Here is a 26,210-nt window from a genome sequence, read left to right on the forward strand (position 1 = left end):
GTGACTATGAGAAATCATGTTTTTCACAGTCGATTTTCTCAATAAATTTATGTTTATTTCATAACTTTTGGCTTTATTGAAAATAGAATCAGAAAACGCTTTTTTCTTAAATAAGCAAATATATTACAATTAAATAATATTAAAGAGTATTTGTTTGATTTACAGAAATTATAAAGAATTTATTAACTGATAAATATTAAACAGTCATAATTATCTCAAATATTTAGTAGCATTGAACAAATATATTTATTTGGATTAACTCATTCGTGTTTTATTAAATTTTGTTTAACATTATTAAACATTAATTTTTTATTTTTACGTTAATTGTCTATAATTTATTCTGTACTACATCTTCATTTCTTAATAATAATGAGAATATATTATTTAAATGATCGAACTCGTTCAAAAATATAACGCAGGAAATCTTTTCAATCGGCTTAACATAAAATAATCAGAAAAATTATAAATTACAATAAATACAAATTGAAGGTCAATTATTAATGATCCTAGAGATTTATTAAGACGAGAATGTAGATTATGAACACAGTATTTTTAAATAAAATTTTGAAATATTAATTAGCGAATATTAATGATATATTTGTAATGTGAATAATTTTTTTAAATTGAACGTTTAAAATGTATAGCGACAATAATACAAGATATAAAACTACATTGACAGAATATAAATTTAATTTCAATTAGAATTATAATTACTTAATAATAATTGAATAATTATTTATCAATTGTTGCAAATAATTTCTGAAATAAAAAATATTTTGTTCTCATACAATTAAATAAGTGATCGAAGATATTATTAACATAATAAAAATAATACTTATAAATATTATGTTCATTGATTTTTCTTTTTTTTTTTGCTTTAATAAACAAAAAATTTACCAAATTAATAATTACAATGACATAGAAAGTTTCAATGGAATTTTATTAATGTTTATGGTATGCATTTTATAATCTAAGCCATAAGCAAGGATAAGCAAGTATCCGTACTTCTCCCTTATATATGCATCGTATCCCACATAAAATATATTTTTCTTTTAATAAGTAATCAATTGTAAAAGGTATTCTTTTAATTTTTAATTTTCATAAGGAGTACATTTTTTTTTTAATATTTTATTAACTGTTTTTTTTTTTTTTTTTTTTTAAATTATAAAACCAATATTTCTTTATGGAACAATATAAAATCTATAATTGATGCAAAATAAATTATGTGATAGATTATCCGTATTTTTAGGTTCGTTTTTTTCAAAAATATTTATTAGTATATATTATAACAATAAATATAAAAAATATCGTAAAATAAAGATTCTCAGCGAGAAAAAGCGATGAAGGGTTAGATTAAAAATTAAAAATAAATAAATAAGAATTCATCTGTTATTATATTATGTATAATTTATTAAAGCTAAATTTATTGTTTTTGCCGTGTATTTTCGTATATATAATTATTTTCATTATAAACATGTGCATAAGTAACTATGTAGATAATTTTTTATGCAATTTCAAAAGTACGTGAAATATATACAAAAGATTATTAATTAAAATTATTAGTAAGTTTAAAATTTCCTAAAGAGTTTTTATCGATAATTGACAAAGAATAATTTTATAATTATTATATACAAAATTTTCATAAAGAATTATTTGAAAAAAAATGAAAATGAAATTAAAATTAAAAAATTTAATTCAATAATACTATTTAATATTCTGATAGTGTTTAAATTATACGGAGATCGTTTTTCTAATTTTCTATTTTATTTAACAATTTTTTATTAAGTGTAAAAATAAATCAATTTCGACAATTTTAAATAAATCTTTAATATCAATGGGACATTAAAATAACGATTACGACAATTTATAATTATAAACGACGCTCAAATAAAATTATACAATAATTATTTACATTATGAATAAACGTATAACAATGTCTCCTATAGCAACGAGATCTCATGAAATAACTAAACAAAAGAAATTAAATACAATTTTTACAGTATAAACCTAATAAAATAATATCATACTATGAATATTTTATATAATATATATTAACACTATAATATACTCAGTACCTTATACTTTTATCTTTTCCAATATAATTCGCGAAGATGAGTTGACTCTTAAAATGCCGTAAATGTGTGGTAAATATATATTGTGTCATTGTACATAAAAAGCAAAACATTTGCAGCGCATTGCTGATCTATAGGTATTTATTTATTTATCAAGCCATATTTAGTGACCATTTCAGACAATAGTTAGTGTGTTTAATAATTTCGATAATACTTCCTTTAATATGTCAATTATATTTTCAAATAATGATTATGCTGTGTGTCCGTACAGAATGAGCTAAATACGATTTCAAGAAGAAAAAATGTTAGTATTTCGAATTAGAATCGTCACCAATTTCATCATAATTTCAATAACAATATATGATACTTGCTTCTTATAATTTTTTTTTTAATATTATCGATTCATCGGATCAGTTCTTCGACATTTAAAATTTTTCATCTCATTAATTTTATTATTTCTGTTTTGTTCAGTTATTTTTGTTCTGCTCATAATTTCATTCGTAGAGAATAATTTATTCAATCTTACTTTTTAAATACAATATTTCTATTTAATAAAGCAAATTTAAAATATTTTAATAAAATCTCATTACATCCTGTAAATATAAACTGATGTATAAACAATAATAACTTAACTCTAATCAACGTCTAATTGCAAACAATCTTAAGGTTTCGGCCTTCCGAAATGTCAAGCTCGTTTTTATATAAAAACACTGAATGTAAATAATCGCACTCGCTAAACACCCAACATAAGTGCAACGCAACATATAGGTAAGGCAACATTAATAATGCCAGAATTTTTCATTGTTCATGAACTTTGGTTCACTGACACACAGGCGCATTTACATTTTCCATGCCTTATCAAACGAATGTAAGAAGCGCTGATTACGGCGAAAGCGAACTACGCGTTTCCACATTATCTTCGCCTCTATAATTATAAGCTTGCTTATTAATAACTATCACACAACTAACATCGCACGGCTGTCGAGGGTCCCGTGATATTTCTTTGTTGGACAGAGAAATATCTGATATTGGCTAAGCTAATAAAGCTTTATCAAATGATTATAATAACAAATGAAGTCGAGTAAAAATTGCAGTAAACTAATTACAACACTGTTACTTAATTACCAATGTTATCCATTGGATTATACATTTAGTGTGTTTCTCATCTATCCTACAAATATATAAAGAATAATGTTTGCAATTATAAAAAAAAAATACAATAATCGATTGCAATACATTAAGGATAATTCAAACATTTACAACATTCTCTACTAATCGACAAAAACTACTCTGACCACTAAAAATTACTTTCAACCATGTTTAGATTTAAGTTCACAACTCATAACTAAGTCTTATTTGATTATTGAAGATGCCAATCCTTTGTCCAGAAATGTGCATTAACGATAATATAACATAAATCAACATAACATAAAAATAAAAAAATATCATATAATCATGAATATTATATTTATTATTTTTCTATTTCTGTTATAATTTTCACTTTAGACATAAACGAATGACTAATAATAAATGAATATCGTTGCTATTTATTCAACAGAAAATTAATTCACACTATAGCAGTCAGTAAACAAAGCACAAAACAAACAAACAAAACAAGCATTATGTGCAAAAGTATTTTATAATAATTTACAATACTGCAAAGCATAAAAAAATAATCACTCGTTAAATGAGAAAATCCTTTTTAGTATTATGCTTTCCAACATTTTAAATACAATAAGACAAGAAGAAAGAAGAAATACAAAAAATGCAGACAAGGCAGATAAAAATTTTGTAATTACATATTAAAATAAATAAATATGATTATTGTTAACTTTATTTTAACTGCTCATCTTTCAACTAAGAATTGTAAAAGATTTCTAAAAATTTGTAATATACTATAAAAATATTTTATTATAAGCAACCGTTAAATGTTATAAAATGGGGAGGACACCTTTTATCATTGACTGTTTAACGGTCAACTATTTAAAAACCACTACTATTAAAAACTATTAAAAACCAATTTACTAAATTTAAATGTGCTAATATAGAATAACTGACGATTAATTTAATTTATACAGCTATTATTGTTAAATATAATTTTCATTTCTACAAATATGGTTTATTCATAAATAAAGTATTATATAATACGGTAAGTTTAGTGGAAATTTTTTTTAAATCTAAAATAAATAATCGTGACAAAAATTATTTAATCAATATTTTAATTGCAGACGAATAATAAAAAATTGTAAAAATGTAAGAAAATTACTATAAGACATAATAAAATAGACAAAGAAAAATTCCATTAAGTTATATATATATATATATATATATATATATATAGTGTATGTGTGTGTGCGTGTATGTGCGCGTGTATATGACGAATATTTTTAAATTCATTAAACAATGATTAATAAAATATATGGTTTGTGTAATATTTACTATAAGAAGGTATTTTATCATATATAATAAATCTATTAAGCAATCCTGCAAAATTGATTACAGCTGTAGAATTACAATTTTATTTATTCAAAATGAATAAAAATCTAATTTTAATGTTGAATTAATATTAAAGTTTAAACTAATGGAAATTCATTAAAATTAAATGATATGGAGCATCACGATAAGTACGTTTTTCAAATGATAATATAAATATTTTTTTTGTTTGTTTTTTTTTTTAATTCAGCAATTGATTTAATTATAATAATAAATATTCTAAGAAAATTAACGTGATGTTTTATCAGTGGACATTAAGTATACTTGAAAAATACTATTCCAACTTCTCAAAACGTATTATCAGGCTCTTATTTGGAAAAATATACATCCAACAATTCGGTCTATATTGGTTTCAATTTGCGTTGATGATCAAAGATTTAAAATTTCAATAATCACGCTATTAAACGACGGTAATTTTTTATCATTAAAACAATCACAAAATTATGGTGCTCTTAAATGTGAGTGAAGAAAATTTGGATTTCATCATGGTATGAAAATTATCAAGGTGATAGATAATTTGTTTTTTTAACTTTCAGATTTCAGCACACGAATAGAGGTATTATTTACCGGTATTTACATAAAATACCGAATCACACAAAAATATGAGTCTAATAAAATAACAGAATCAATTATATAAAGTAAAGGCTCGTCTAGGCTTTTATTAAGTTATTTAAAGCGCCACTAATCCAAAACTTACAAAATTTACTTTTCATCATTTAGAATCTGAATATTATAACTAAAGTTCTGTAAGAAGTAATATCAAAAGATTAAGTATTATCTTAAAAAAAAAAAAGCTATCAACGTGAGATAATATATGTTGGTTCATATTTGTTAGGTATCATTAAAAATGATATAGCTTAATCAGGCTAATTAAAAAAATTAGATACATTACATTTACATTATAATAATCAATAATTCGTATTTCTCATTATAAATCAATGCAATAATCATTTTTCAGTATCTCTAAAAATGTCGTAACAGCACTACCAAACTACCACGAAAATATTGAAATCGCATAATCATTATTTATATAACGCGGGACTTTTCGAAGGGTCTATTCGAATATTCAAAAGTTGGAATTAATCATTTAATCATCGAAATCCATGAGTTTTAATGAATCGTTAGACATTCGATGATGTAGTTGTTGAGGCGAGGACGATATCGATGAAGAAAAATAGAGCAAATGAGATAATGGGCAACTAAATTTGTCCTTCATCAAAGTTAGACTAGAGAAAATGGTAATTTATTATTCCTACACAGTATTACTTGGTATTTATATACAAATATGGAATTGTGTTAATTATTATAAGTACAAAACGTTGACGCTTCAAAGAAATAATAATTATTGGATAGCCACTTGGAGGAATCACAAAATCAAACAATATGATGAAGAATAAATAAATTTCTTTAATAACTCTATTGTAATAGTATAATTGTATAATTATATATTATCATAATTATATAATTGTCTTATAAATTTTATTATTATAATTGATCGTTAGGCATAAAGCACAGTCAGTTTGTTTGATTTCAAAATCTTATTTCAAATTTCAATTATTGAAAATCACAAATGCGCGTGCCTATTCCATATGCGTATATATATATATATATATATATATGTCCAAAATGTATGTAGCGTCACGGTATAGTGAAAATTAATTGAGAAAATGTTATTGAGAAGAATCGTGATAATCCATGTATTATTGTATAGACGTACACTTACAAAATTTGTTTTGTTACAAATAATTTTTAAGCGCTCGTTGGTGATTATTGTAAAAATATCGAATATAAATACGCAGCTTCGATCCTGTCAAATTGGCATAGATAAACCAGATTAATGAATATTAATCAAAGTACATTTGGATGGCGAGAATCCGATCAAACTTATTGCATCGCCGCAACGGCTGTTCATGGAGCTCCGACGAAGTCAGACGCCCACAGAGAAGCAGCCAAGTAATAAATCTTGACTATCACTTTTCGAAAGCAGCTCTGTCCCTGTGCGATGTTTGTTTTTGTTTTTGTTTTTGTTTTTGTTTTTGTTTTTGTTTTTTCGGCCCGTAAAGAATGGATTTGAGAACGGAAAGACGGGAAAGGAGTCGATCGGAAGCACGCGTCGAGCGGCTGGCCTGTTGACGATTGTCATGCCTCGTCTACGTGGTCGATGTCTGCGTCTTAGCCGGATTGACCTTTGACGCTCGATCCTGAAGGCGAGCCCTCGTCGGCTGCTTTGTTTGGCCGAGCTTATCCGCCGTTCGGCATGTGCATCCGATTCCTGGATGATTCGCCAATCACTAACTCGTTTTTGCCAGCCTTCGTTTTTTTGCGTAGTGCTCAATGCGCTTTTCAAGACTTTCTGAAAATAAATTAAATATTGGTGTGACTCGTGCTGTTATACAAGCTTCGTACTTTTTTTTACTTTGTGCTCTTTTTATACACATTTTAATTGGCATAATTATCGATTATTGAGACTTTTGAACTGAAAATAAGTGAAATGATTTACAACTATAAATAAACATTCGAATGGGACTGACAATATTATTTACTTCAGATGCACAACAAACTTATATAGAAGGTAATAGTAATATTATCCAGGGATTGTTCATCGTAGCGGTGTAACGATCTTTTTTCTTTTTTTTTCCATCTCACATATTGCATAGTAATTTATTACAATCGACAAATGGCCAATACATCATTGTCCTTTAATTTTATATTTTTTTCTTTAAACGGTTATTTGCAATTTTTATTCGCTTTGGAGCTTTAAGTAAATAGCAAAAAATAATTGTCTTCTTAATTTAACGCTTATCATTAGCAATCAAGATACAAATTGCTTTGTTAAAATTTAAAATTTTTAAATTTCATTTTATGATAATTAACGATGGAACATATGCATGTATAAATTATATATTTTATAAACAACTTTACGCCTTCAAATGTTTCGCAAATACTTAAAATAATCAAATTTTCAATCAAGTTTTAAAGAATTTTTACATTCAATTAGAAAAATTGCTCAACTTTCTTAATAACGTAATGAGGAAATCAAATTATTTATCTTATTTATCTCTATATCATATCTCTCTCTAAGTGTAAAGAAAAAAAAACGGGAGAAAAAATACCGTAAATAATTTTGTCTACATTTATGATTTCTTTCTCTATTAGACAATTGGTCCTATAGATATTTTAAAAAAAATTATCTCAATATTATTAGAATATAATTACTTTAGATATTATTTCTAAACGTGTAACTAAAATAAATATAAAAATATTATCTTTATATTCATTATTTATAATTAGAAACTCAAATGCATTTGTATAATATTTTCAAAAATACTATAAAAATAATCGTATTTATTGTACAAAAACCTTTTATTAATTATAACATTTCCTATTCCTTATTTAAAATTGCATATCCGATCAATTTCGACACAAATATCTGCTTATATTCACCTTTTTATAAGGAAAAACATCTAAACTATAAATAAAATTAATTAATAAAGAGTAAAAAAATTCAATTTTAATGAAATATATATAATAATACTTATAATAAATAAAAAATATTCATCGTTCTTTATTTTATTTGTTTAATTTTAAATATTTAACTTATTATGAATTACGTAACGTTTTTTACTTTGTGTATGTAGTATGTCGAAAGACCTATTTATAGGAGAAATATAAATGAACGATCTTGATTTTGTCATCGATTTTTTTTTTATAATTTTAAATTAAAGAATAACAGAAAATTAATTTTCTAATTACATTCTAAATTTAAAGATTAAAGCTATTTGTAAGCATATTACAAAAACATGTAGTAGAATTAAATTTGATAAAACGTCATAATAAATCGTAATAATCTTATGAAATTTAATTTAATACAAATGAAAAAAATAATTTGAATAAACAACAATTGCAATTTGCATTCATTATAAAATTATTAAATCTTTTGTCTTTCTTTTCGTAAGTTATAAACAATAATTTTATGTGATAATACTTTTAATAAAACATCTATTTTTTTACAATTGTTATTTCTATGGCAATGACTTTTACGTAGCTTACGAATAATTACAAAAATAATTAAAATTTTTTGTAATATTTTTGATTTTAAAAATGACTAATTATTCGGGTACTATTAAATTGAAATTTTTTTTATATTAATGTCAGGCTCGTAATTTATTGCACTACATTTTGTTTACAATTAGTAATGTGTTACATTATGCTTACATTTATTACAATTCTGTCATGAATATAAAAAAAATTATTATTTTCACTAATTTGTATAATTAGTTTAAATTTTGCTTTTAAAAGATATGGAATATAAGGTAATCACAATCAATCATATATTTCTAATGAATTCGTAACACTATCGTTACACATCTAAAATTATAAGCAAAACTATCAAATTTCACTATGCTAATATATAATTATAATACGTACAAGTGTTTCCACCTACTTATAGGCAAATTTAAAAATTCTTGATTAGCAAGACTAATATTTGAAAAACTGTTGTTAAAATAAGTATAACATAAATTTACACAAAAAATTTGTATTAGTTGCAGGAATTTTTTTGTTTTATATAAAGGTATTGTAAAAAAAAAAAGAAAAAAAATGTATTCGAATATAGATAGATAATAGAAAAAAGGATATTATTTACAAGGATATAAAAATTTTATATAAAATAATTTTAATTAAATGCAAATTAAATAGTAAAATATATTAATAGTGTACTGTAATAAGATTAATGTATTATCTTTTTCATGGATCTATTTCATATAGTTTTCTAATAACATTGAAACTATATACTTAATTACGAGTAAATATAGACTGATAAAAAGTACAATCGCATGAAATAACTTACCACATCTTTGACGCTGCATCAATGGTTGGTAAATTTTCCGTTTAACTCCTTGCATCAGGCAATCAGTTTGAAAATTTAAACTAACACTTTTATCATCTAATAAAGTCTCTAAATTTGTTAACATACTTCTTGTCATTGTACATCTACAACAATGAATTAAGTTTAATTTTATTAAAAATATTTTTCACTTCACGTACAATTAATTATTTTACTTGATTGCAGCACAAGTCCATTCTTCCTGCAAATCTTTAATAACCTTTTGAATTTCTTCTTTATCTATATTCCAATTTACATCATTATAATAAGAATAAAATAAGTTTAAAGGAATATAATGAGCTATGTTATATTGAGGCTTCTCCGGACATTTTTCAATATCTAATAAATCTTTAATGATTTCGGGCTTTTCTTGTCCATATCCAACAAGAAATAAAATACCCATTATACAGCGAATTTGATGCCATAGAAAAGCATTGCTTTTTATTGAAAATTCACACATGTCATATGCTTAATGATTAAATGAAAGAAATCAAATTAGAATTATATTTGTTTATTTGTATTAATTTTCTATTTTTTTAATTGTAAAAATCACCCCTCACTTTAAAGGGATGCATAAAAGAATTAATATTCACCTGAATTTCTTAAATCACATTCTTTGGTTAAACAAACTACTTGAGCTTCGATTATATCTCGTGAGAAATTGACAACACCATTTCCCACATCCATCTTACAAAGATTTCGAAAATCATGTTTACCAATGGCATATTGAATGGCTTCGTTCATAAGGTCAATATTTAAATTTCCTCGTGGAAAAAAGTATTTATAACCTCTCCAATTACAATTAAATCTAGCTGAAATCATATCTCCTACAGGAGCCCAACAAATACATCGAATATTTTTTGGAAGAAGTCTGTTTAAAATTTTACAATATGGTATTTCATCGATTAGCGATCCCTGCTTTACTAAATCAAGGCGACTTCGAATGTCAATAGAGATGACTTGTGAAAATGCACTCACACCCTTATCCGTTCTGCCGCAACGATGATAATTAGATGTCTCTCTGCTTTCTATCAAGCAACTTTTTATTAAAGCAGCAAATAAATAATGCTCAATAGTATTTACAAAATCCTCCTGTACAACAAACCCTTGATAATCCCATCCTAAGTAGGATAATTTCATAAAAACATGCCTTTTTTGACATCTACAAAAACATTTTAAAGTTAAAATATCGACCTCTACATTCCAACATTATAAATAAATTCGAATGTATACTGACTTTGTAAAATCAAAATTCCTCTTCACAGCATCTGTCTTAATGTTATTTGAAGCGTTATCTGTCTTCTTAATAATTTGTTTAAGTTGAAAATTATGAGCTTCCAATTGTAAAACTCTGTCTATCAATTGCTAAAACATAAAATAAACATAATATAAATATATACGTATCTGCGCTTTCATGTACACATTAATATGCACGCGTAATTATACAAAATATAAATATGCTTAATTTTACAGATTTATCAAGCTTCTCCAATACATTCCTAGATAATAAATTTTTATTAATAATCTTAGCCATGATTACAATTTAAAAGCAAACCATACACCATAATCATTAAAGGTTATGTGAACAGTCATTCGCATTATGTCGCATAGCATACCGAAAATATTTACCGACAGTTAATCAATTTCATTTGCAACATCAGAGATGACGGTACTGCATATTCTATGTGTGAAGGAAAAAAAAATCATAGTTTATGTATTTTAATATTCAAGATTTTCTTTCTATATGCTATTACGCTATATTATTTTTTAACCTATTGTATTTTTTATTTTTTTTTTTGTAAAATAGTTTATTTAACGAAACAATATAAATTATATGTAAATATTAAGTATTTGTCATATTATATTATAATTAATTTTATAATTTATTTCATGATTGACTTAGACTCATAATGTTATTAATTTGTAATAAGAATTCATTAGCGATACTTTTACTTTATAATGATGATTAAATAAAAAATATTTCGTTTCGATTTAAAACGATAATTTAATTTAGTTATTAGGAATTCCTTATCTATTTAATGAGAAAATTTACAATCGTCGTCGTTAGAAAAATATTCCTTCGATATTTTTCATACTTTTTTATCCAAATAATATCTTTGAAAGAGTCGCTTTATACAATAATCCACGCCCATCGCCATTATTCATATTATATTGCAATAAATGTTTATTTGTTAAGAATTATCTACAATCATTGGACAAAAGTATAACAATACCAATTTATGACATAAAATTGATTCGAATGTAAAAACAAAGATTTCACTTCATTTGATTAAACTAAATCATAAGAAGAAGAAAAAAAGATATTTACAATGGGAACTATTCAAATTTATTAATACATCCTATGACATTTTCAAACAATTTTTGACAAAATGTTCACACGAATTGTATTAAAAATATACGTATTAATATGTTGTAATATTAATAGTTTATTTGTTTAATATAATTACTTAATATATTTATTTATTTATTTGTTTATTTACTTATTTATAGTTTAGAAAATAAAAGTAATTGGACTTTTATTAAATTTCGACAGAATTTTACACATAGATAGTTACAAAATCTAATAAAATTAAACTAAATATTGAAGCAATTCAAAAAATTAAAAGATTATTTCAATTGGAAGATAATACATTTTTAATTTCAATGATAAATCAATAAAACAATGAGATGTAATATTAACCATTAATCAATAACCGTAAAATAATATTGATTTTTTTTTTTTAATCATCATTCAATTATGCCCTCAACCCTTGAATAAAAATACAAAAAATTGTATGATTTTATTTCATAACAATTGATAATTTATACAAATAATAGAACTATGTATTAATATTTAAATGCTTTTGTTTTTGAATTATTAAGTATGTTAACGATATTCAAAATCGCATACTAATTGTATTATCAAAAATCTTTGCGATAAAGAAATGAAAAGTGTTTATTGTTTACCAATAATATAACTTGTATGTCTTATCATTGTCTTAAATTATTTATTGTATATTCATCCTGCGATTCACGCGAAAAAGAAAATTTCAATGACTCCGGCATATGTATATATATATATATATATATATATATATATATATACATTTATCTACCTGTAAAATTAAAATTCTAATTATGCATGTCGGAAATTGATGATATAAATAGTATTATTATTATGTTACATATAGTAGGTGATTAAATATATTAAAAATGATGTTGTTTTAAAATATAATATTGTTTATTAATTGAATAATATGCGTGTAAGCGTAATATAAATCAAATAAAACATAATATATTGTTATAAAGTTATATATTATTAATAAGATTTATGTTTTATGATTTTAATTTATATTTAATTAATATAATTCAAAAATAATCGAGATTAATAATTACAAATTTGTCTAGCTTTGTAAAATTCTATAATTCATTTATATTTATTGTCTATAATATTTATTATCAATACCAGTAAAAATGCCATAAATATCTTTAAAAATTGTAAATTTTATACAGATTTTTATATTTAAAAAATTTTATGACGATTATTAATACTAAAATTAAATCTTTGTAGTATCTTCAAAATCATATATTTGCTTATCTATGATTTATCTTTAATTACATATTGATAATTGCAAATCTTGTAAAATGTAAATGTTATTTGTAAACTTATGTACTATGAAGTATTAGGCCATTTTGTAGAAGCAGAGCATTGAATTTTTCAAAATCTATGTACATCTGTAAAGCATAGTTTAGATTCTATAAAGTGTACTTTAGATAATTTTGGTGTCTTAAATTCATCAATAATACAACTTCGAAATCGAATTACTATAATATCATAAATTTGGATATTCTATAATAAAGTAAAATAATTGCTTAACATTAAGTTAATAATTGTATGTAAATTTCAATAGATGTTAATTTTAAGTATTCTAAATTCATTTGACTACATAATGAAAATTTCTTAGTTGTTAATAATTACATTATGAATTATTGTTAAATTCATTAATAAGGAAATTTCGTGGGTTTAAAAATTTTTGTTAAACCTCTTCTTTTATCAATCATAAATCTCAAAATTTAACAAACATCTATATTATTTTAAAAATTGTAGTAATTTTTAGATAAATAAATTGTGGAGCACAATATCGGTAAGTATTAGTTCATTTCTAGTGCAATTTCTAATATCATATACATGATAAATTATCTATTCAAATATAAATGTATGGAGTGAAATCTCAGCCCGAAAGCATCAGAAGCTGAAAACTGACTTGTATCCGACATCACCGCATGTCATCAAACTTACAGTAATGCATGTAAAATTATTACAAATAGAATTTAACAATTAAACATCGTTCATAGTATATCTCTATAGTGTAATTAACGATTACATACATGTTGCGATTGATAACATTGTCATTAGGATAAAATACATCGGAGTTCTCAACATTAATTAATGTGAAATTGCATTGCTCTCAAGGTCGTAAGATCGAATGAACAAATAAAGAATCTAAGTTTGCACGTCACTTAACTTCTAATTTAGGTATAAAATTAAAATCCAGTCAATCCAATAAAATGTCAGTTTATGCTATTTCCATTACCAATCGATCAGACTTTCGAACAAATTTTCGAAACTGTGCTACTACACGCAAACTCTATCATTAATCATATCAATATTTCATTGTTATTAAGTATTGAAAACAATATAAAATTTATCATTAAATTACTATAATTATATAAAGTATTAATAAAATTTAATATAATGAGTCGAGAAGGATATTTATCTTTGATTTGTTTGATATTCATTATCTGCTGAGAGGAAAAATTTGTTGTATTCAGTATTAAGCAAAAATTTCTCGTTTTACAACGAATACGCAGAGAATTAAAAAAAAAAAAAAAAAAAAAAGAAAAAAAAAAAAAAAAAAGAGAAAGTAAGAACAGACCGATTGAATTAATAATATGTGAGGAAAAACACAAGTTAACGACATTAATGGCAATATTACCTTAAATGTCATTAAAGTCTTGGTTTAACGCACATATATAAGCACTGATGGACGAATTTATACGCATGATTCATTTATTTTTTGGATTGTTCTCTTTTGGTATCTTTAGTTGCGCAAATGTTTATGCAAATTTATTCTATGCAAGTATACAGGTCTTTCGAATCCGTGAATGTATTTCCATAAAAAATATACTTTTTGCCCCGTAAATCATAAATCAAACGTATTAATTACAAATCTGACCACTCCCTGTAAACCACATGGTTCCCCGCAAAAACACGAGCTCACTCGTCGTTCTGCCGCCGTTCCTTCTGCGTTACATGATAAATAAGCAATCCCTGACGCGCTTTTCACTTTCAGCTCTTGGCGATTAGCCCAGCAATTGGCGATTGTTTAATTAAATTCTGCTACGTATGATAAAGAATAAATTTTCAATAGCGGCTGTTCGTTATTGCATTAAAAATATCATCTCGCTCTCTTCACGCCGACACCTCATACGCGCACGAGGGAGTAAACGCCCGCGGCGAGGATCGTCAGAGCTAACCTAACCTCGCGCCTCGGACAGCAGCCAAGTGAGATCACAAGGCGAGGACGTACGTCACAACTTATGCGACATACGCTTTTTAAATGGCTAGAAAGAGATATAGCTATAGGCCCGTGACGTATATTTCCACGCGCATTAGGCGATGTTCCGTGTCATATTTGCGCGGCGCAACACACTCATAAAAAATCTTTGACTGCACGTTGCCTTGTCGATTTCCCCTCTGAGCGACAGCTACCAATACCAACACTGGTCATACAGTCGTAGACAAAGTTCCAAACTGGGGGGGTACGAGTACGACTGTGAGGGCGACGACGACGACGACGACGACGACGACGACGACGACGACGACGACGACGACGACGACGACGACGACGACGACGACGACGACGACGACGACGACGACGACGACGACGACGACGACGACGACGACGACGACGACGACGACGACGACGACGACGACGACGACGACGACGACGACGACGACGACGACGACGACGACGACGACGACGACGACGACGACGACGACGACGACGACGACGACGACGACGACGACGACGACGACGACGACGACGACGACGACGACGACGACGACGACGACGACGACGACGACGACGACGACGACGACGACGACGACGACGACGACGACGACGACGACGACGACGACGACGACGACGACGACGACGACGACGACGACGACGACGACGACGACGACGACGACGACGACGACGACGACGACGACGACGACGACGACGACGACGACGACGACGACGACGACGACGACGACGACGACGACGACGACGACGACGACGACGACGACGACGACGACGACGACGACGACGACGACGACGACGACGACGACGACGACACGATAATACCGACAGCAACAACCATAACAACAACAACGACGACGACAGCGACAATAACGACAGCGACGGTGACGAGGACGACAACGGCGGCGGCGGCAACGGCGGCGACAGTGGCGGTGGCGGCAGCGGCGGCGGCGGCGGCGGCGGCGGCGGCGGTGGCGGCGACGGCGGTGGCGGTTGCGGTAGCGATTGCGGTGGTGGCGGTGGCTGCGGCAGCGGCGGTGACGACGGTGACGGCGGCGACGACGGCAAGCAGGAGGACGGAGGCGAGCAAACACCGCGAGCGTAAAACCCACCTACCACCACGAGGTTAGATACATATCTGATTTTTGGTCCGGATTATCTTATCTATCGCAGTCCTATCTATGACTGTATAGCGTAAATATTTTCCTCGACTGATATGGGAAAGCAGTAGAAAATAATACACGCAGCAGTGCAAGGGCTAATTTTCATTTTGTAAAGGTTATAATATGGAGCGCGTGAGTGCAGACGGCATGTGTGTGCGCGAGCGTGTATATATATAATGTGTGTGTGTATGCCTTCCTCTCTCCCACGGTCCCTGGGAAAAGTGTCTCTTCTTTATAGTTCTCTTCTTCGCGAGAGGAAAAAGAAAGAAAAAAAGAAGGAGGGCACGCACGCCACGATTCTTGGTGTTGTTGCCTCTTCCTCTCCCTCTGCACTCACAAGACTAGCAGATAGCCAGATCGTGTTGAGTTTATTTCCTGTTATTTATTTTAATTTATTAATCACATGCTGAAGATTTGGAGGAACATCGGGCCGGACAACGAGATTAGCAAGTAATGATTTCTTGTTAAATCGGCGATTTTCTCGAGAATTCGGAGTAAGAAAGAGCAGATATGTCCACCCCTCGTTTTGTTCCTAACCCCCAATCTCCCCCTCTTCTGCTGTTCATACGTTGTGTATCCTTTTAGGCAGAAAATTTCCAAGTCCTTTTAGGGTGTGGCGAGGCATTATATCGAAGAACCGGCGAGTTGTACATTTTCCATTAGTACTTTAGATTAGAATGATAACAAATTTAGCATCAAATTTATTATATACAATATAATGCAGGCAAAAACTGCGTGTAGTATCAAGGTTAGGTTCATCTTTACCCGTTAATCGCACGCTTTCTTAGTTAAAAATATCGCTGCTCTTTTGCAATGTAAAACTCCGGTATGAAATTTGCATTGTTTTTTCGGTTTAATTATGAGCATTAGCAATAGGGTTTTTTGTTTTGTTTCAATAAATAAAAGTGTAATATTCGAATTTTTGAATTTGCTCCAATGTGCTGATTAGTTTTGGAGAGTTTTTCGTAATGGTGTAACACGATATTCTTGCTCCAGAATGTTTTAAATATTTAATTTTCAATGTTTATTTTTCATTAATAAATATTTTCGAGTGTATGTCGAATTATTGAGAATGTTGTGATAATTTTGTTTGTTGCTAAGAAACAACTGCAGAACTTTTTTGATGATTTAGCATTTCAAGTGCTTATGTGCAAGTTAGTTTAAAAATAAAAACTAAATTAGTTTTGAAATATTTCTATATGATAAAAGTATTGGACTTTATAAATATTAAACTGTTTTCATTTATCATATAATATATTTGAAAGGTCAGAAATTATTCAAACAAAGACTTGAATACAAATCATATGTCAGTACTATATTTGGTGTTCAACTATTTTAAATTCTAAATTATTTGAATGAATCATAATGCTATTTATCAATGAAATATGATTAAGACAGCATTAAAATAAAATAAGGGTGTGTAAAAATATTTAAAAATAATTGTAAATAAAAATTAATTCTTTAAAATGCTATAATCATTAACTCTGATTATAAATCACTTTATTTATAGTATACGCCAGTAATGTCTGTCCCTCCATCGTCGTCCAAGGGAATAGCCAGCGTAAAACCAGGTGGTACAAGTCCAAGTCCAATAGAAGGAGTCGAGGGTGTCCCAGGTCCCAGTACATTAGAACAGATTCCATTACCACAAAATGAAGAGTTGGATGATTATGGAGAAACGGCTGACGAGGAGGAGGAAGAAAGTACCGAAGAAGATTGCGAGGTGAAACATAACTTATATTTCAGTATTATTGATTTTTAAAGTGTCTCGCGATTAGTGAAAAATATTTGACATGTGATAACATAACCTCTCTTTTGTAGATCAGTGATTCGGGTCTGTTTTGCGATGCAGAGTGTGAAGAAGATATTGACGAGACGGATTGTCAATCACTGGCCCTACAAAGGCAGCCACAATTGCCACAACGTATCCAAAGTCCAAATTTGGAAACGTGCGTACCCTTGGATGTCGTATTACCTCCAAGGAAACGTAAAAGTGAGACTGAATCCAGTTTACCTTGTAAAAAGCCCAGTCCTGAGGAAAAACCTAATGTGTATGTAATTGTATTTGTTTAGATATTTGTTGTGAATAATTAATATATGATTTTTATAAATCTATAACCATTAACATTACAACTCTACAAATAGTTCAAATATATCAGTCAGTAATTTATTAGAAAAAACTATTGGTGATCATAAAATAAAGTAGTAAAGTGAACTATAAATTTATAATATATTTTTTTTGTTCATATTTTAATGTTTACTGCAGAAGTCTCAAGAGACTTGACGAGAAAGTGAAGCATGGTCGACCAGTCATTCCGACAAAGGATAATCCTCCTCCAGAAATGAGTGATTGGCTTATACAATTTCAGGTTGGGATTCGTTAACTTTGAATTTATTTAATTGATTTTATACTATAAAGACAGAATCAAGGTTGATTCGATACTAATTGCATTGACTAACTAAAACAAACTTACAGTAACATTCAATGTTAAATTTAAATGATTCACATTGAATTAAATCAAATCGTTCGATACTTTATTTATATTTTCCAATACTAAATGTGCTTATTACATGGATTACATATATTAATTGATATTGAATTTCATAGTAACACAGATTTATAAAACAAATTTTGTAACATTTAGAGTATATATTATTTCAAAATGTAAATTCAAAATTGAAGTCATAATTAGATTATCATTATACTTTTATTCTTTCGCATTAATTGCAGCTGATATTTATATAAATCGGTGTAAATTTAGAAAACCCTGATGAAAATTTTTGTTTAATGCTCTTGTATTATTTCTCTAATATGAATTGTAGTTCTCTATGCCTGGAATCAGTGGCTTACACAATTAGAAAAATTTATAATTTTAAAAATATGGACTATATTATATATATAATGTTAATAATGTATTTGTTAATTTTATAATTTGTAAGAATGAATCGTCATAAATTCGTTTGAATGCAGAATAAAAGATACAAAATTGGAAATTTTAACAATACATCGCTTCAATTTAAAACTTATGAATATTAATTTATTGTTATGTTATATATTATAATAATTTATTAAGAATTCAGGAAAAGAATTTTTACGATTAATTAAACATTAGGTATTTTATGCAATAAAGGAATTTAAATGCTTCGATAATTAAATTAATAGCTTTCGGATGAGTATAACCTCTTTTATTAGCAAAGAGAATGTCTTGCGATGATAATTGTCTACAATCGGCAGCAAGTACCTATCAAATTCTAATTATATAAAAAAAAATCATCCAAAACCATTCGATCACGAGCTACGGCTTATGAGCAAATACTTAACAATAATTTTTTATCGCCCAATAAAACGACGATTCACGTAATCCACAGAGGTGGTCGAACGCGGAGCGTATGCTCGCGATCGACGAACTGATCGAGCGCTGCGAGCCGACCCAAGTCCGCCATATGATGCAAGTGATCGAGCCCCAATTTCAGCGCGACTTTATCTCCCTTTTACCGAAAGAGTTGGCGCTGTCGGTACTCGCGTTCTTGGAGCCTCGCGACCTGCTACGCGCCGCCCAGACCTGCCGCTCCTGGCGTTTCCTCGCGGACGACAATCTCTTATGGAAGGAGAAGTGCCGGGCGGCGGGCATCGACGATCTCAAGGACGTACCGAGGCGCAAGAGCGCCAAGTGCGCGACGGCCAATTGTTCGCCGGGCAACAACAGCGCCTCGCCCTGGAAGCAGGCCTATATGAGGCAGCACAACATCAAGATGAACTGGAGGACGAAGCCAATTCGGCCGCCAAAGGTGCTCAAAGGCCACGACGATCATGTGATCACGTGTCTGCAATTCTCCGGGAACAGAATCGTCAGTGGCTCCGACGATAACACGCTGAAGGTTTGGTCCGCCGTAACTGGCAAGGTCAGTATCGTTTGTTCAGTTCCGTCGATCGCCATTTCCGGGAATCAGGGCTCGTTTATTCCCGGTGTCTGGAGTAAAATGAAGAGAGAGAGAGAGAGAGAGAGAAGAAAAGAAAAAAGAAAAAAGAAAAAAGAAAGAAATGCATTAAAGCGATAAAGAGGTGCAATCGCAACAAACAAACAAAAAAAAAAAACGTTAAATTTAAAGCCGAGCGCTCGATTAATTTCGAGATGAACAAGGATACGCGCTAGGAGCTCACGATTAAAAAGATTGTAAAAAGCAATTTAATCGTTGGATTACAGTGCCTGCGAACGCTGTGCGGCCACACGGGCGGCGTCTGGTCGTCCCAGATGTCCGGCACGACGGTGATAAGCGGCAGCACAGATCGCACCTTAAAGGTGTGGAACGCGGAGACGGGCGAGTGCATACACACGCTGTTCGGCCACACGTCGACGGTGCGTTGCATGCACCTGCATGGTAACAAGGTCGTCAGCGGTAGCAGGGACGCGACTCTGAGGGTTTGGCGAATAGACACGGGCGAGTGCCTCCACGTGCTCGTCGGCCATCTGGCCGCGGTGAGGTGTGTGCAATACGACGGCAAGCTGGTCGTCAGCGGTGCCTACGACTACATGGTCAAGGTGTGGAATCCGGAGAGGGAGGAGTGCCTCCACACGCTGCAGGGACACACGAATAGGGTCTACTCGCTGCAGGTCGGTCATTCGCGCCACGCCCCACCACTACTCGGCACAGCCGCGCTCAATCCCTTCTTCTCGCCAGTCGGTCTTACGGTGACACTCGAGCTTGCAAAGCCCACGCTTACCTATTTTTCTATTCTTCCCAAAGGGCACTGCGAATGTCTAGTACACAGATAAAATCTTGATGGATCGTTAATGCGGCTGATATAACGTATTTGATTAAGGGTCGTATAATTATGTAATAAAGATTTCATTGGACTTTAAAATTGGGGATGAAAAGGGAGTCCGACGTCTGCGTTATAGACCTGCCGCCCCGTTAAGCCTATGTATGGCATTTTTTTCGTTTTCTCGCAGTTTGACGGAGTGCACGTGGTGAGTGGCTCGCTGGACACGAGCATCCGGGTGTGGGACGTCGAGACCGGTGCTTGTCGACACACCCTAATGGGCCATCAAAGCCTTACCTCGGGCATGGAGCTGCGCAACAATATTCTCGTGTCGGGTAACGCCGACTCGACGGTCAAGGTGTGGGACATCGTAAGCGGACATTGTCTACAAACATTGTCGGGTCCAAATAAGCACCAGTCGGCCGTTACTTGTCTGCAGTTCAACAGCCACTTCGTCATTACTTCGTCCGACGATGGCACCGTGAAATTATGGGATGTCAAGACTGGTGCGTACCATTTTCCCATTGAATCTCATTCGTTCGACATTACCATCGGGTTCATCTTCTTTCTCCTTTTTTCCTTCCTTCCTTCCTTCCTTCCTTCCTTCCTTCCTTCATTCATTCGCCTCATAGTCACTTAAGACTCGTGCAATAATTGTTGGTATACCAATGGAATAAACGAAATGCATTGTGATGTCGGCAGGTGAATTTATAAGGAACCTCGTGGCGTTGGAGAGCGGTGGCAGTGGCGGCGTTGTCTGGCGAATCCGCGCGAGCGACACGAAACTCGTCTGCGCGGTAGGCAGTCGCAATGGCACCGAGGAGACGAAACTCCTCGTACTCGACTTTGACGTTGAAGTCAAATAAAATCATAATAAGCATAAGCAAATCACAAAAACAAAAAACAAAACATTTAACGCTAACGATTATTAATTAATTAATTAAGGACAAATCATTAAAACGGTAAAAACGAAGGCGTAGGGGCGTTAACCTGTGTTGCCGCTCGCACTCGAATCAAAAAATGGAAAGATGCAGGTGTGAGGGAGAGGAGGATGTAAGGAAAAGGTGAAGACAGAACAATTTTCCTCATGTGACTTCTGTAAATACTTTAAACTTAGATAGTATAACCAATCTACTGTACAATGTTTCGTGCATGGCGTTGCGTATGATTGTGAATAAGACTGCTTGTGGCTGCGCTTGTGAGTGCTATCCGGAGAGCATGGTAAGAATGATTATATAAGAAAGGCGAATGAGACACTGGACTATTTAGAAGTACGAAGTGTATTGTTAATATGAGCGGGTACAGACGCGTTTGCGGTAGCTTTCGTCATTTTGAAAAAATGAAACTGCAAAATTAGTTTATGCATGTAACCCAAGTGATTTTTTTAATTCTCTCGATTACCCCCCCCCCCCCCCCCCCTTTTCCCCCTTTTTTTTTTTTTTTTTTTTTTACTGCAATTTGAATACATTGTACCCCAAGTCTAAGTAGAAAATAAATAATTCACGATAGGCATTGATAAAATGGAATTCTTTATAGAACGTTCTTTGCATACCAAACTATCGAATTAAAATTGTATATTGATATTAAAGTAGTTTGACTTTTGTCCGAGCAAACTTAATTTTGATTATTCGGATCGTGAAGCAACTAAAGTTTACAAAACCTTCTTACACACACACACACGCACACGCGCACACACACACACACACACAGAGAGAGAGAGAAAAAGTTTTTATTTATATAGATTCTTGATATACATATACTATATATTTATATATTTTTTTTATCGCTAAAAAAAATCTAAGGAAATTATTTAATTAAGTGACGATTGTTACTTAACGCTTTATTCTTAACTTTAGTTTTCATATCGTCACTTTTACAATGTAACTACTAATAGTGTCAGTATATATATTTTATAGATTATTCAAATAAATTTTCAGTATTAACAATAATAATCATATTCGAAAGTAAATGAATATTTCAAAATGACGCAAGATGCCCATGTCTGGATCGGCAGAACAGTGAGTCGTAACGTAATTATATTTCCTTGCTTCCTTAACAAGTTACGTATCAGGATTCTGTATTTACCATTTTACCTTGAGTTACTCGAATGTGTTCGAAAAGTCCTATGATAAGTAACCGCTAATTAATAACTTCGGGCAACTTTTAAAAGTCTCATATTATTTATACACACACGTACACCCACTCGCGCATGCATATGCACACACACACACACACGCGCGCGCGCGCGCGCGCGCACCCACCCACTCCCAGATATATTAATTATAAAATTCGTATTTCATTTTTTGCATAGACTTCCACAATTTAATAAGTACGAAATTATAAATTAATCCGTATTACTTAATCACTTTTCGATGGCTTGAACATATTCCGTTTACTCAAATGCGAATTTATATATAATGATGATACTTTTACATTTAAAAGTATACAACATGCAACTTCACTAATTTATTTGGGGTTCTAACTTAAACATTTTATAATTATTTTTTTTTATTAATTTAAATAATTTCCAAAAATTTATCAAAGGCTGTTCTAACACTTAATAGAAATTCTTTTTGTAATCTGAATAAAGGACTTAACTGGTCATGTTAAATCTTTCTGTTTTAAACAGTTATAAATACTTGTGTGTGTATATATATACACATGCGCATGCATGCATATGTATATCTGGTATATATATATATATATATATTGTTGTACGTATGTACGCATATATATATATATATATATATACATATATGTATATATGTTTGCGTGTGTGTGTATGTGCGTATGTTTTATATATGTATATATGTATGTATACACTAACATGAATGAAGAAAGAGATCTTTCCAAATTAAGAACTTATTTTTTACTTTGCACTGAAAAGTTAAAGAATCGTTGGAGGCACTGAAGCTCTCTGACGTTTTGTGGACTGATGTATTGGTATATAAAGGGCATTTTTTTTCCTACAATGTGCCGAGCAGTTTTCATTTTTGATGGTTCATGCAGGCACATTAGAAATAAATGTTCCAAATAATAATGAAAGTTTGTTAATTAAAAAATGTTTGAGTGTTGACTGTATTTTAATTAGTTTGTGTAAATTTAATATTTTAGAAACTTGCAATATTTTTCACAAACTTTTTCTAGGTTCCCTTGCATGAATTATACTTAAATGATAAGCTATATTTACCAAGATATTGTATCATACTTGAGAGCATTGAGTCTGAAAAAAGAAATTAGATTGGATGGGATTATTGTGATGTTTATTATCAAATTTAAATTGTGTTAAAAATGAAATTTTGTTTTACGAAATCGTAAGCGCGGGAAGAAGACGTGTTACACGCGTGTGACGTCACGAGTCAATTATTATTTCAAAAAGGTATCATTTCTTGTAAAGTTAACTTGATTATTGCGCTAGTTAAAAAGAAAAATATCGTACGTTGGTTTCTCTGTGAAAATTGTTATAATTTGTAATCTGTTTATTTAAGACTTTAAGTAAATCAAAATTTTTAATCTGTAAAAAAAATACCATTAGGGAAAAAAGTCAAAGTTCTTTTTGTAGATAAAAGAATTTCTTATGATAAATTTGATAGAATTCTTTCTGTAATTTAAACAATTCGGTATTTTAGTACATAAGTAAAAAAATTTTCATGGATACGTTAAAATGAAAATTGCTAAATTTGCGAGAGAAAAAAAAATGAGAATCTTAAGATCTCCCACAACTGTGACACGTAGCAACTATATTATGTAATTCTTTTAATTTATGAATAATTGTCAATTAATGAAATTTATATCATTTGGCATGAAAATCCAGAATGAAGAAAATAAGTTAAGGGGATGAGAATGATACAAAGGACAAAAAAAATCATAATAAACATACTGAATGAACTGTTGAGTTAATATCAGCACTGAAAGAGTTGCGTATCAAAGTGATGATCATTGATTTTAAAATATCTGTAAAAATCTGGTTAGCCATAGTCCAGTAATAGTAAATGCAAAAGTTTATTTATTTTGTGCAATACAATACAATACAAGAATGAATTTACTGTACAAATATACTCAATATTTCCATCACGCGATGATGGAGTTATTTTGTTTAATATAAGATACCCAATGAGCTTAATATCAAATACTTTCTCTTTTACTGTAACAGATTAAAAAAGGCAGGTAAATTTTTAATTAAATGTGAATACTTTTACTGTGTTGACTATTATTGGGCCCAGATTATTTGCAGTCCGTATTTTATTTGTATATTGCTCAATAGTTTATAATTATAAGAATGTGTTATCTGTTGTATCATTTTTTATAAGAAATAGAAAATGTTGCTGCATTTTAAAAACTTTGTTATTTTATTTATTTTATAATACAATTTTTCTTACCTAAAATTTTTGTACATATATTATAAAATACATAATGTAATTAATTAATTACCGTCTCCATAATTCGCCATCATGTTTCTACCGCTATTACGAATGTACATTCTTGACAAGGAATGTGTAAAACGCAATTAGTTTGTTCTAAATCAGTTTTTTGAACTATGTAACTATTTCCACATCGGCACTGGTAAGAAAGTGTGTCGATATCTTCAGTTTCTTCTAAATCGTTAGGAAGTAAATTAGCATAAATAAGTTCACCCTCCGCTTCTAATTGAATTTGCTTAAATTTGGCGTCGTACTTCCTTCTACGATCTGTATTTCCTAATATTTCCCAAGCTGCTTTAACATCATGAAATATTTTAATATTCTGGTGGGAATTTTCATTCTTATCTGGGTGAGACTCTAATATCTTGCGATGATATGCTTGTTTAATTTCTTCCGACGACGAGTTAGGTAAACATCCAAGAATATTATAAAGATCCTTCTTTATATCATAATCATAATCTAATGGACGATATTTTTAATAGTACAATAATTAAAATATCTAATTATTATATGGTACGTGTATAAATTGTATATACTATAACTTTAAATTATAATTTCTAATAATATTAATCATTAATACATCAAGCTTTTACAAAACTATAGTTTATTAGTCACTCGGATATAAAAAAACTACTAACGATTAAATATGGATTTTAAATTTCGGGAAATACCATAAGTTATTAAGTAATTTATTATTAAAGCATTTTAAAAGGCTTCTCCCTGATTTATTAATATTAGAAATTAATTGCACTTTATTTGATTTTTTCATTTTTCATGATGCAAATATATTAAAAAAACAAACCTGTCATTATTAACGACGACGTTG

General features: G+C 30.2%; 3 protein-coding genes across 5 annotated transcripts; 1 reads left to right on the forward strand and 2 right to left on the reverse strand.

Annotated features, from left to right (window-relative positions):
• Positions 1-6,570: 6,570 nt before the first annotated feature.
• Positions 6,571-11,043, reverse strand: LOC105363564 (tRNA pseudouridine(38/39) synthase). Its single transcript, XM_011501296.1, has 6 exons — positions 10,922-11,043; positions 10,688-10,815; positions 10,044-10,612; positions 9,627-9,918; positions 9,415-9,557; positions 6,571-6,918 (listed from the first exon to the last, which is right to left on the reverse strand). Exons 1-6 carry the CDS (start codon positions 10,982-10,984, stop codon positions 6,857-6,859), a joined length of 1,257 nt encoding a protein of 418 aa, XP_011499598.1. The 5' UTR covers positions 10,985-11,043; the 3' UTR covers positions 6,571-6,856.
• A 5,002-nt stretch (positions 11,044-16,045) lies between these two features.
• ago (F-box and WD-40 domain protein 7) lies at positions 16,046-22,375 on the forward strand. 3 transcript variants are annotated; one of them, XM_011501302.1, is made up of 8 exons: positions 16,046-16,163; positions 17,712-17,924; positions 18,023-18,252; positions 18,468-18,570; positions 19,571-20,104; positions 20,407-20,814; positions 21,154-21,469; positions 21,666-22,375. In XM_011501302.1, exons 2-8 carry the CDS (start codon positions 17,724-17,726, stop codon positions 21,827-21,829), a joined length of 1,956 nt encoding a protein of 651 aa, XP_011499604.1. In that variant the 5' UTR covers positions 16,046-16,163; positions 17,712-17,723; the 3' UTR covers positions 21,830-22,375. The 3 variants fall into 3 exon arrangements, with proteins under 3 accessions (XP_011499604.1, XP_011499605.1, XP_011499606.1); XM_011501303.1 differs by lacking the exon at positions 16,046-16,163 and adding an exon at positions 16,343-16,651; XM_011501304.1 differs by lacking the exon at positions 16,046-16,163 and adding an exon at positions 17,590-17,617.
• A 2,992-nt stretch (positions 22,376-25,367) lies between these two features.
• LOC105363567 (dnaJ homolog subfamily C member 24) lies at positions 25,368-26,210 on the reverse strand. Its single transcript, XM_011501300.1, has 2 exons — positions 26,187-26,210; positions 25,368-25,843 (listed from the first exon to the last, which is right to left on the reverse strand). The coding sequence occupies exons 1-2, from the start codon at positions 26,191-26,193 to the stop codon at positions 25,413-25,415; spliced, it is 438 nt and encodes a 145-aa protein (XP_011499602.1). The 5' UTR covers positions 26,194-26,210; the 3' UTR covers positions 25,368-25,412.

This window comes from Ceratosolen solmsi, unplaced genomic scaffold, assembly GCF_000503995.2.
Source record: "Ceratosolen solmsi marchali unplaced genomic scaffold, CerSol_1.0 scaffold3, whole genome shotgun sequence".
NCBI classification, from domain to species: Eukaryota; Metazoa; Arthropoda; class Insecta; order Hymenoptera; family Agaonidae; genus Ceratosolen; species Ceratosolen solmsi.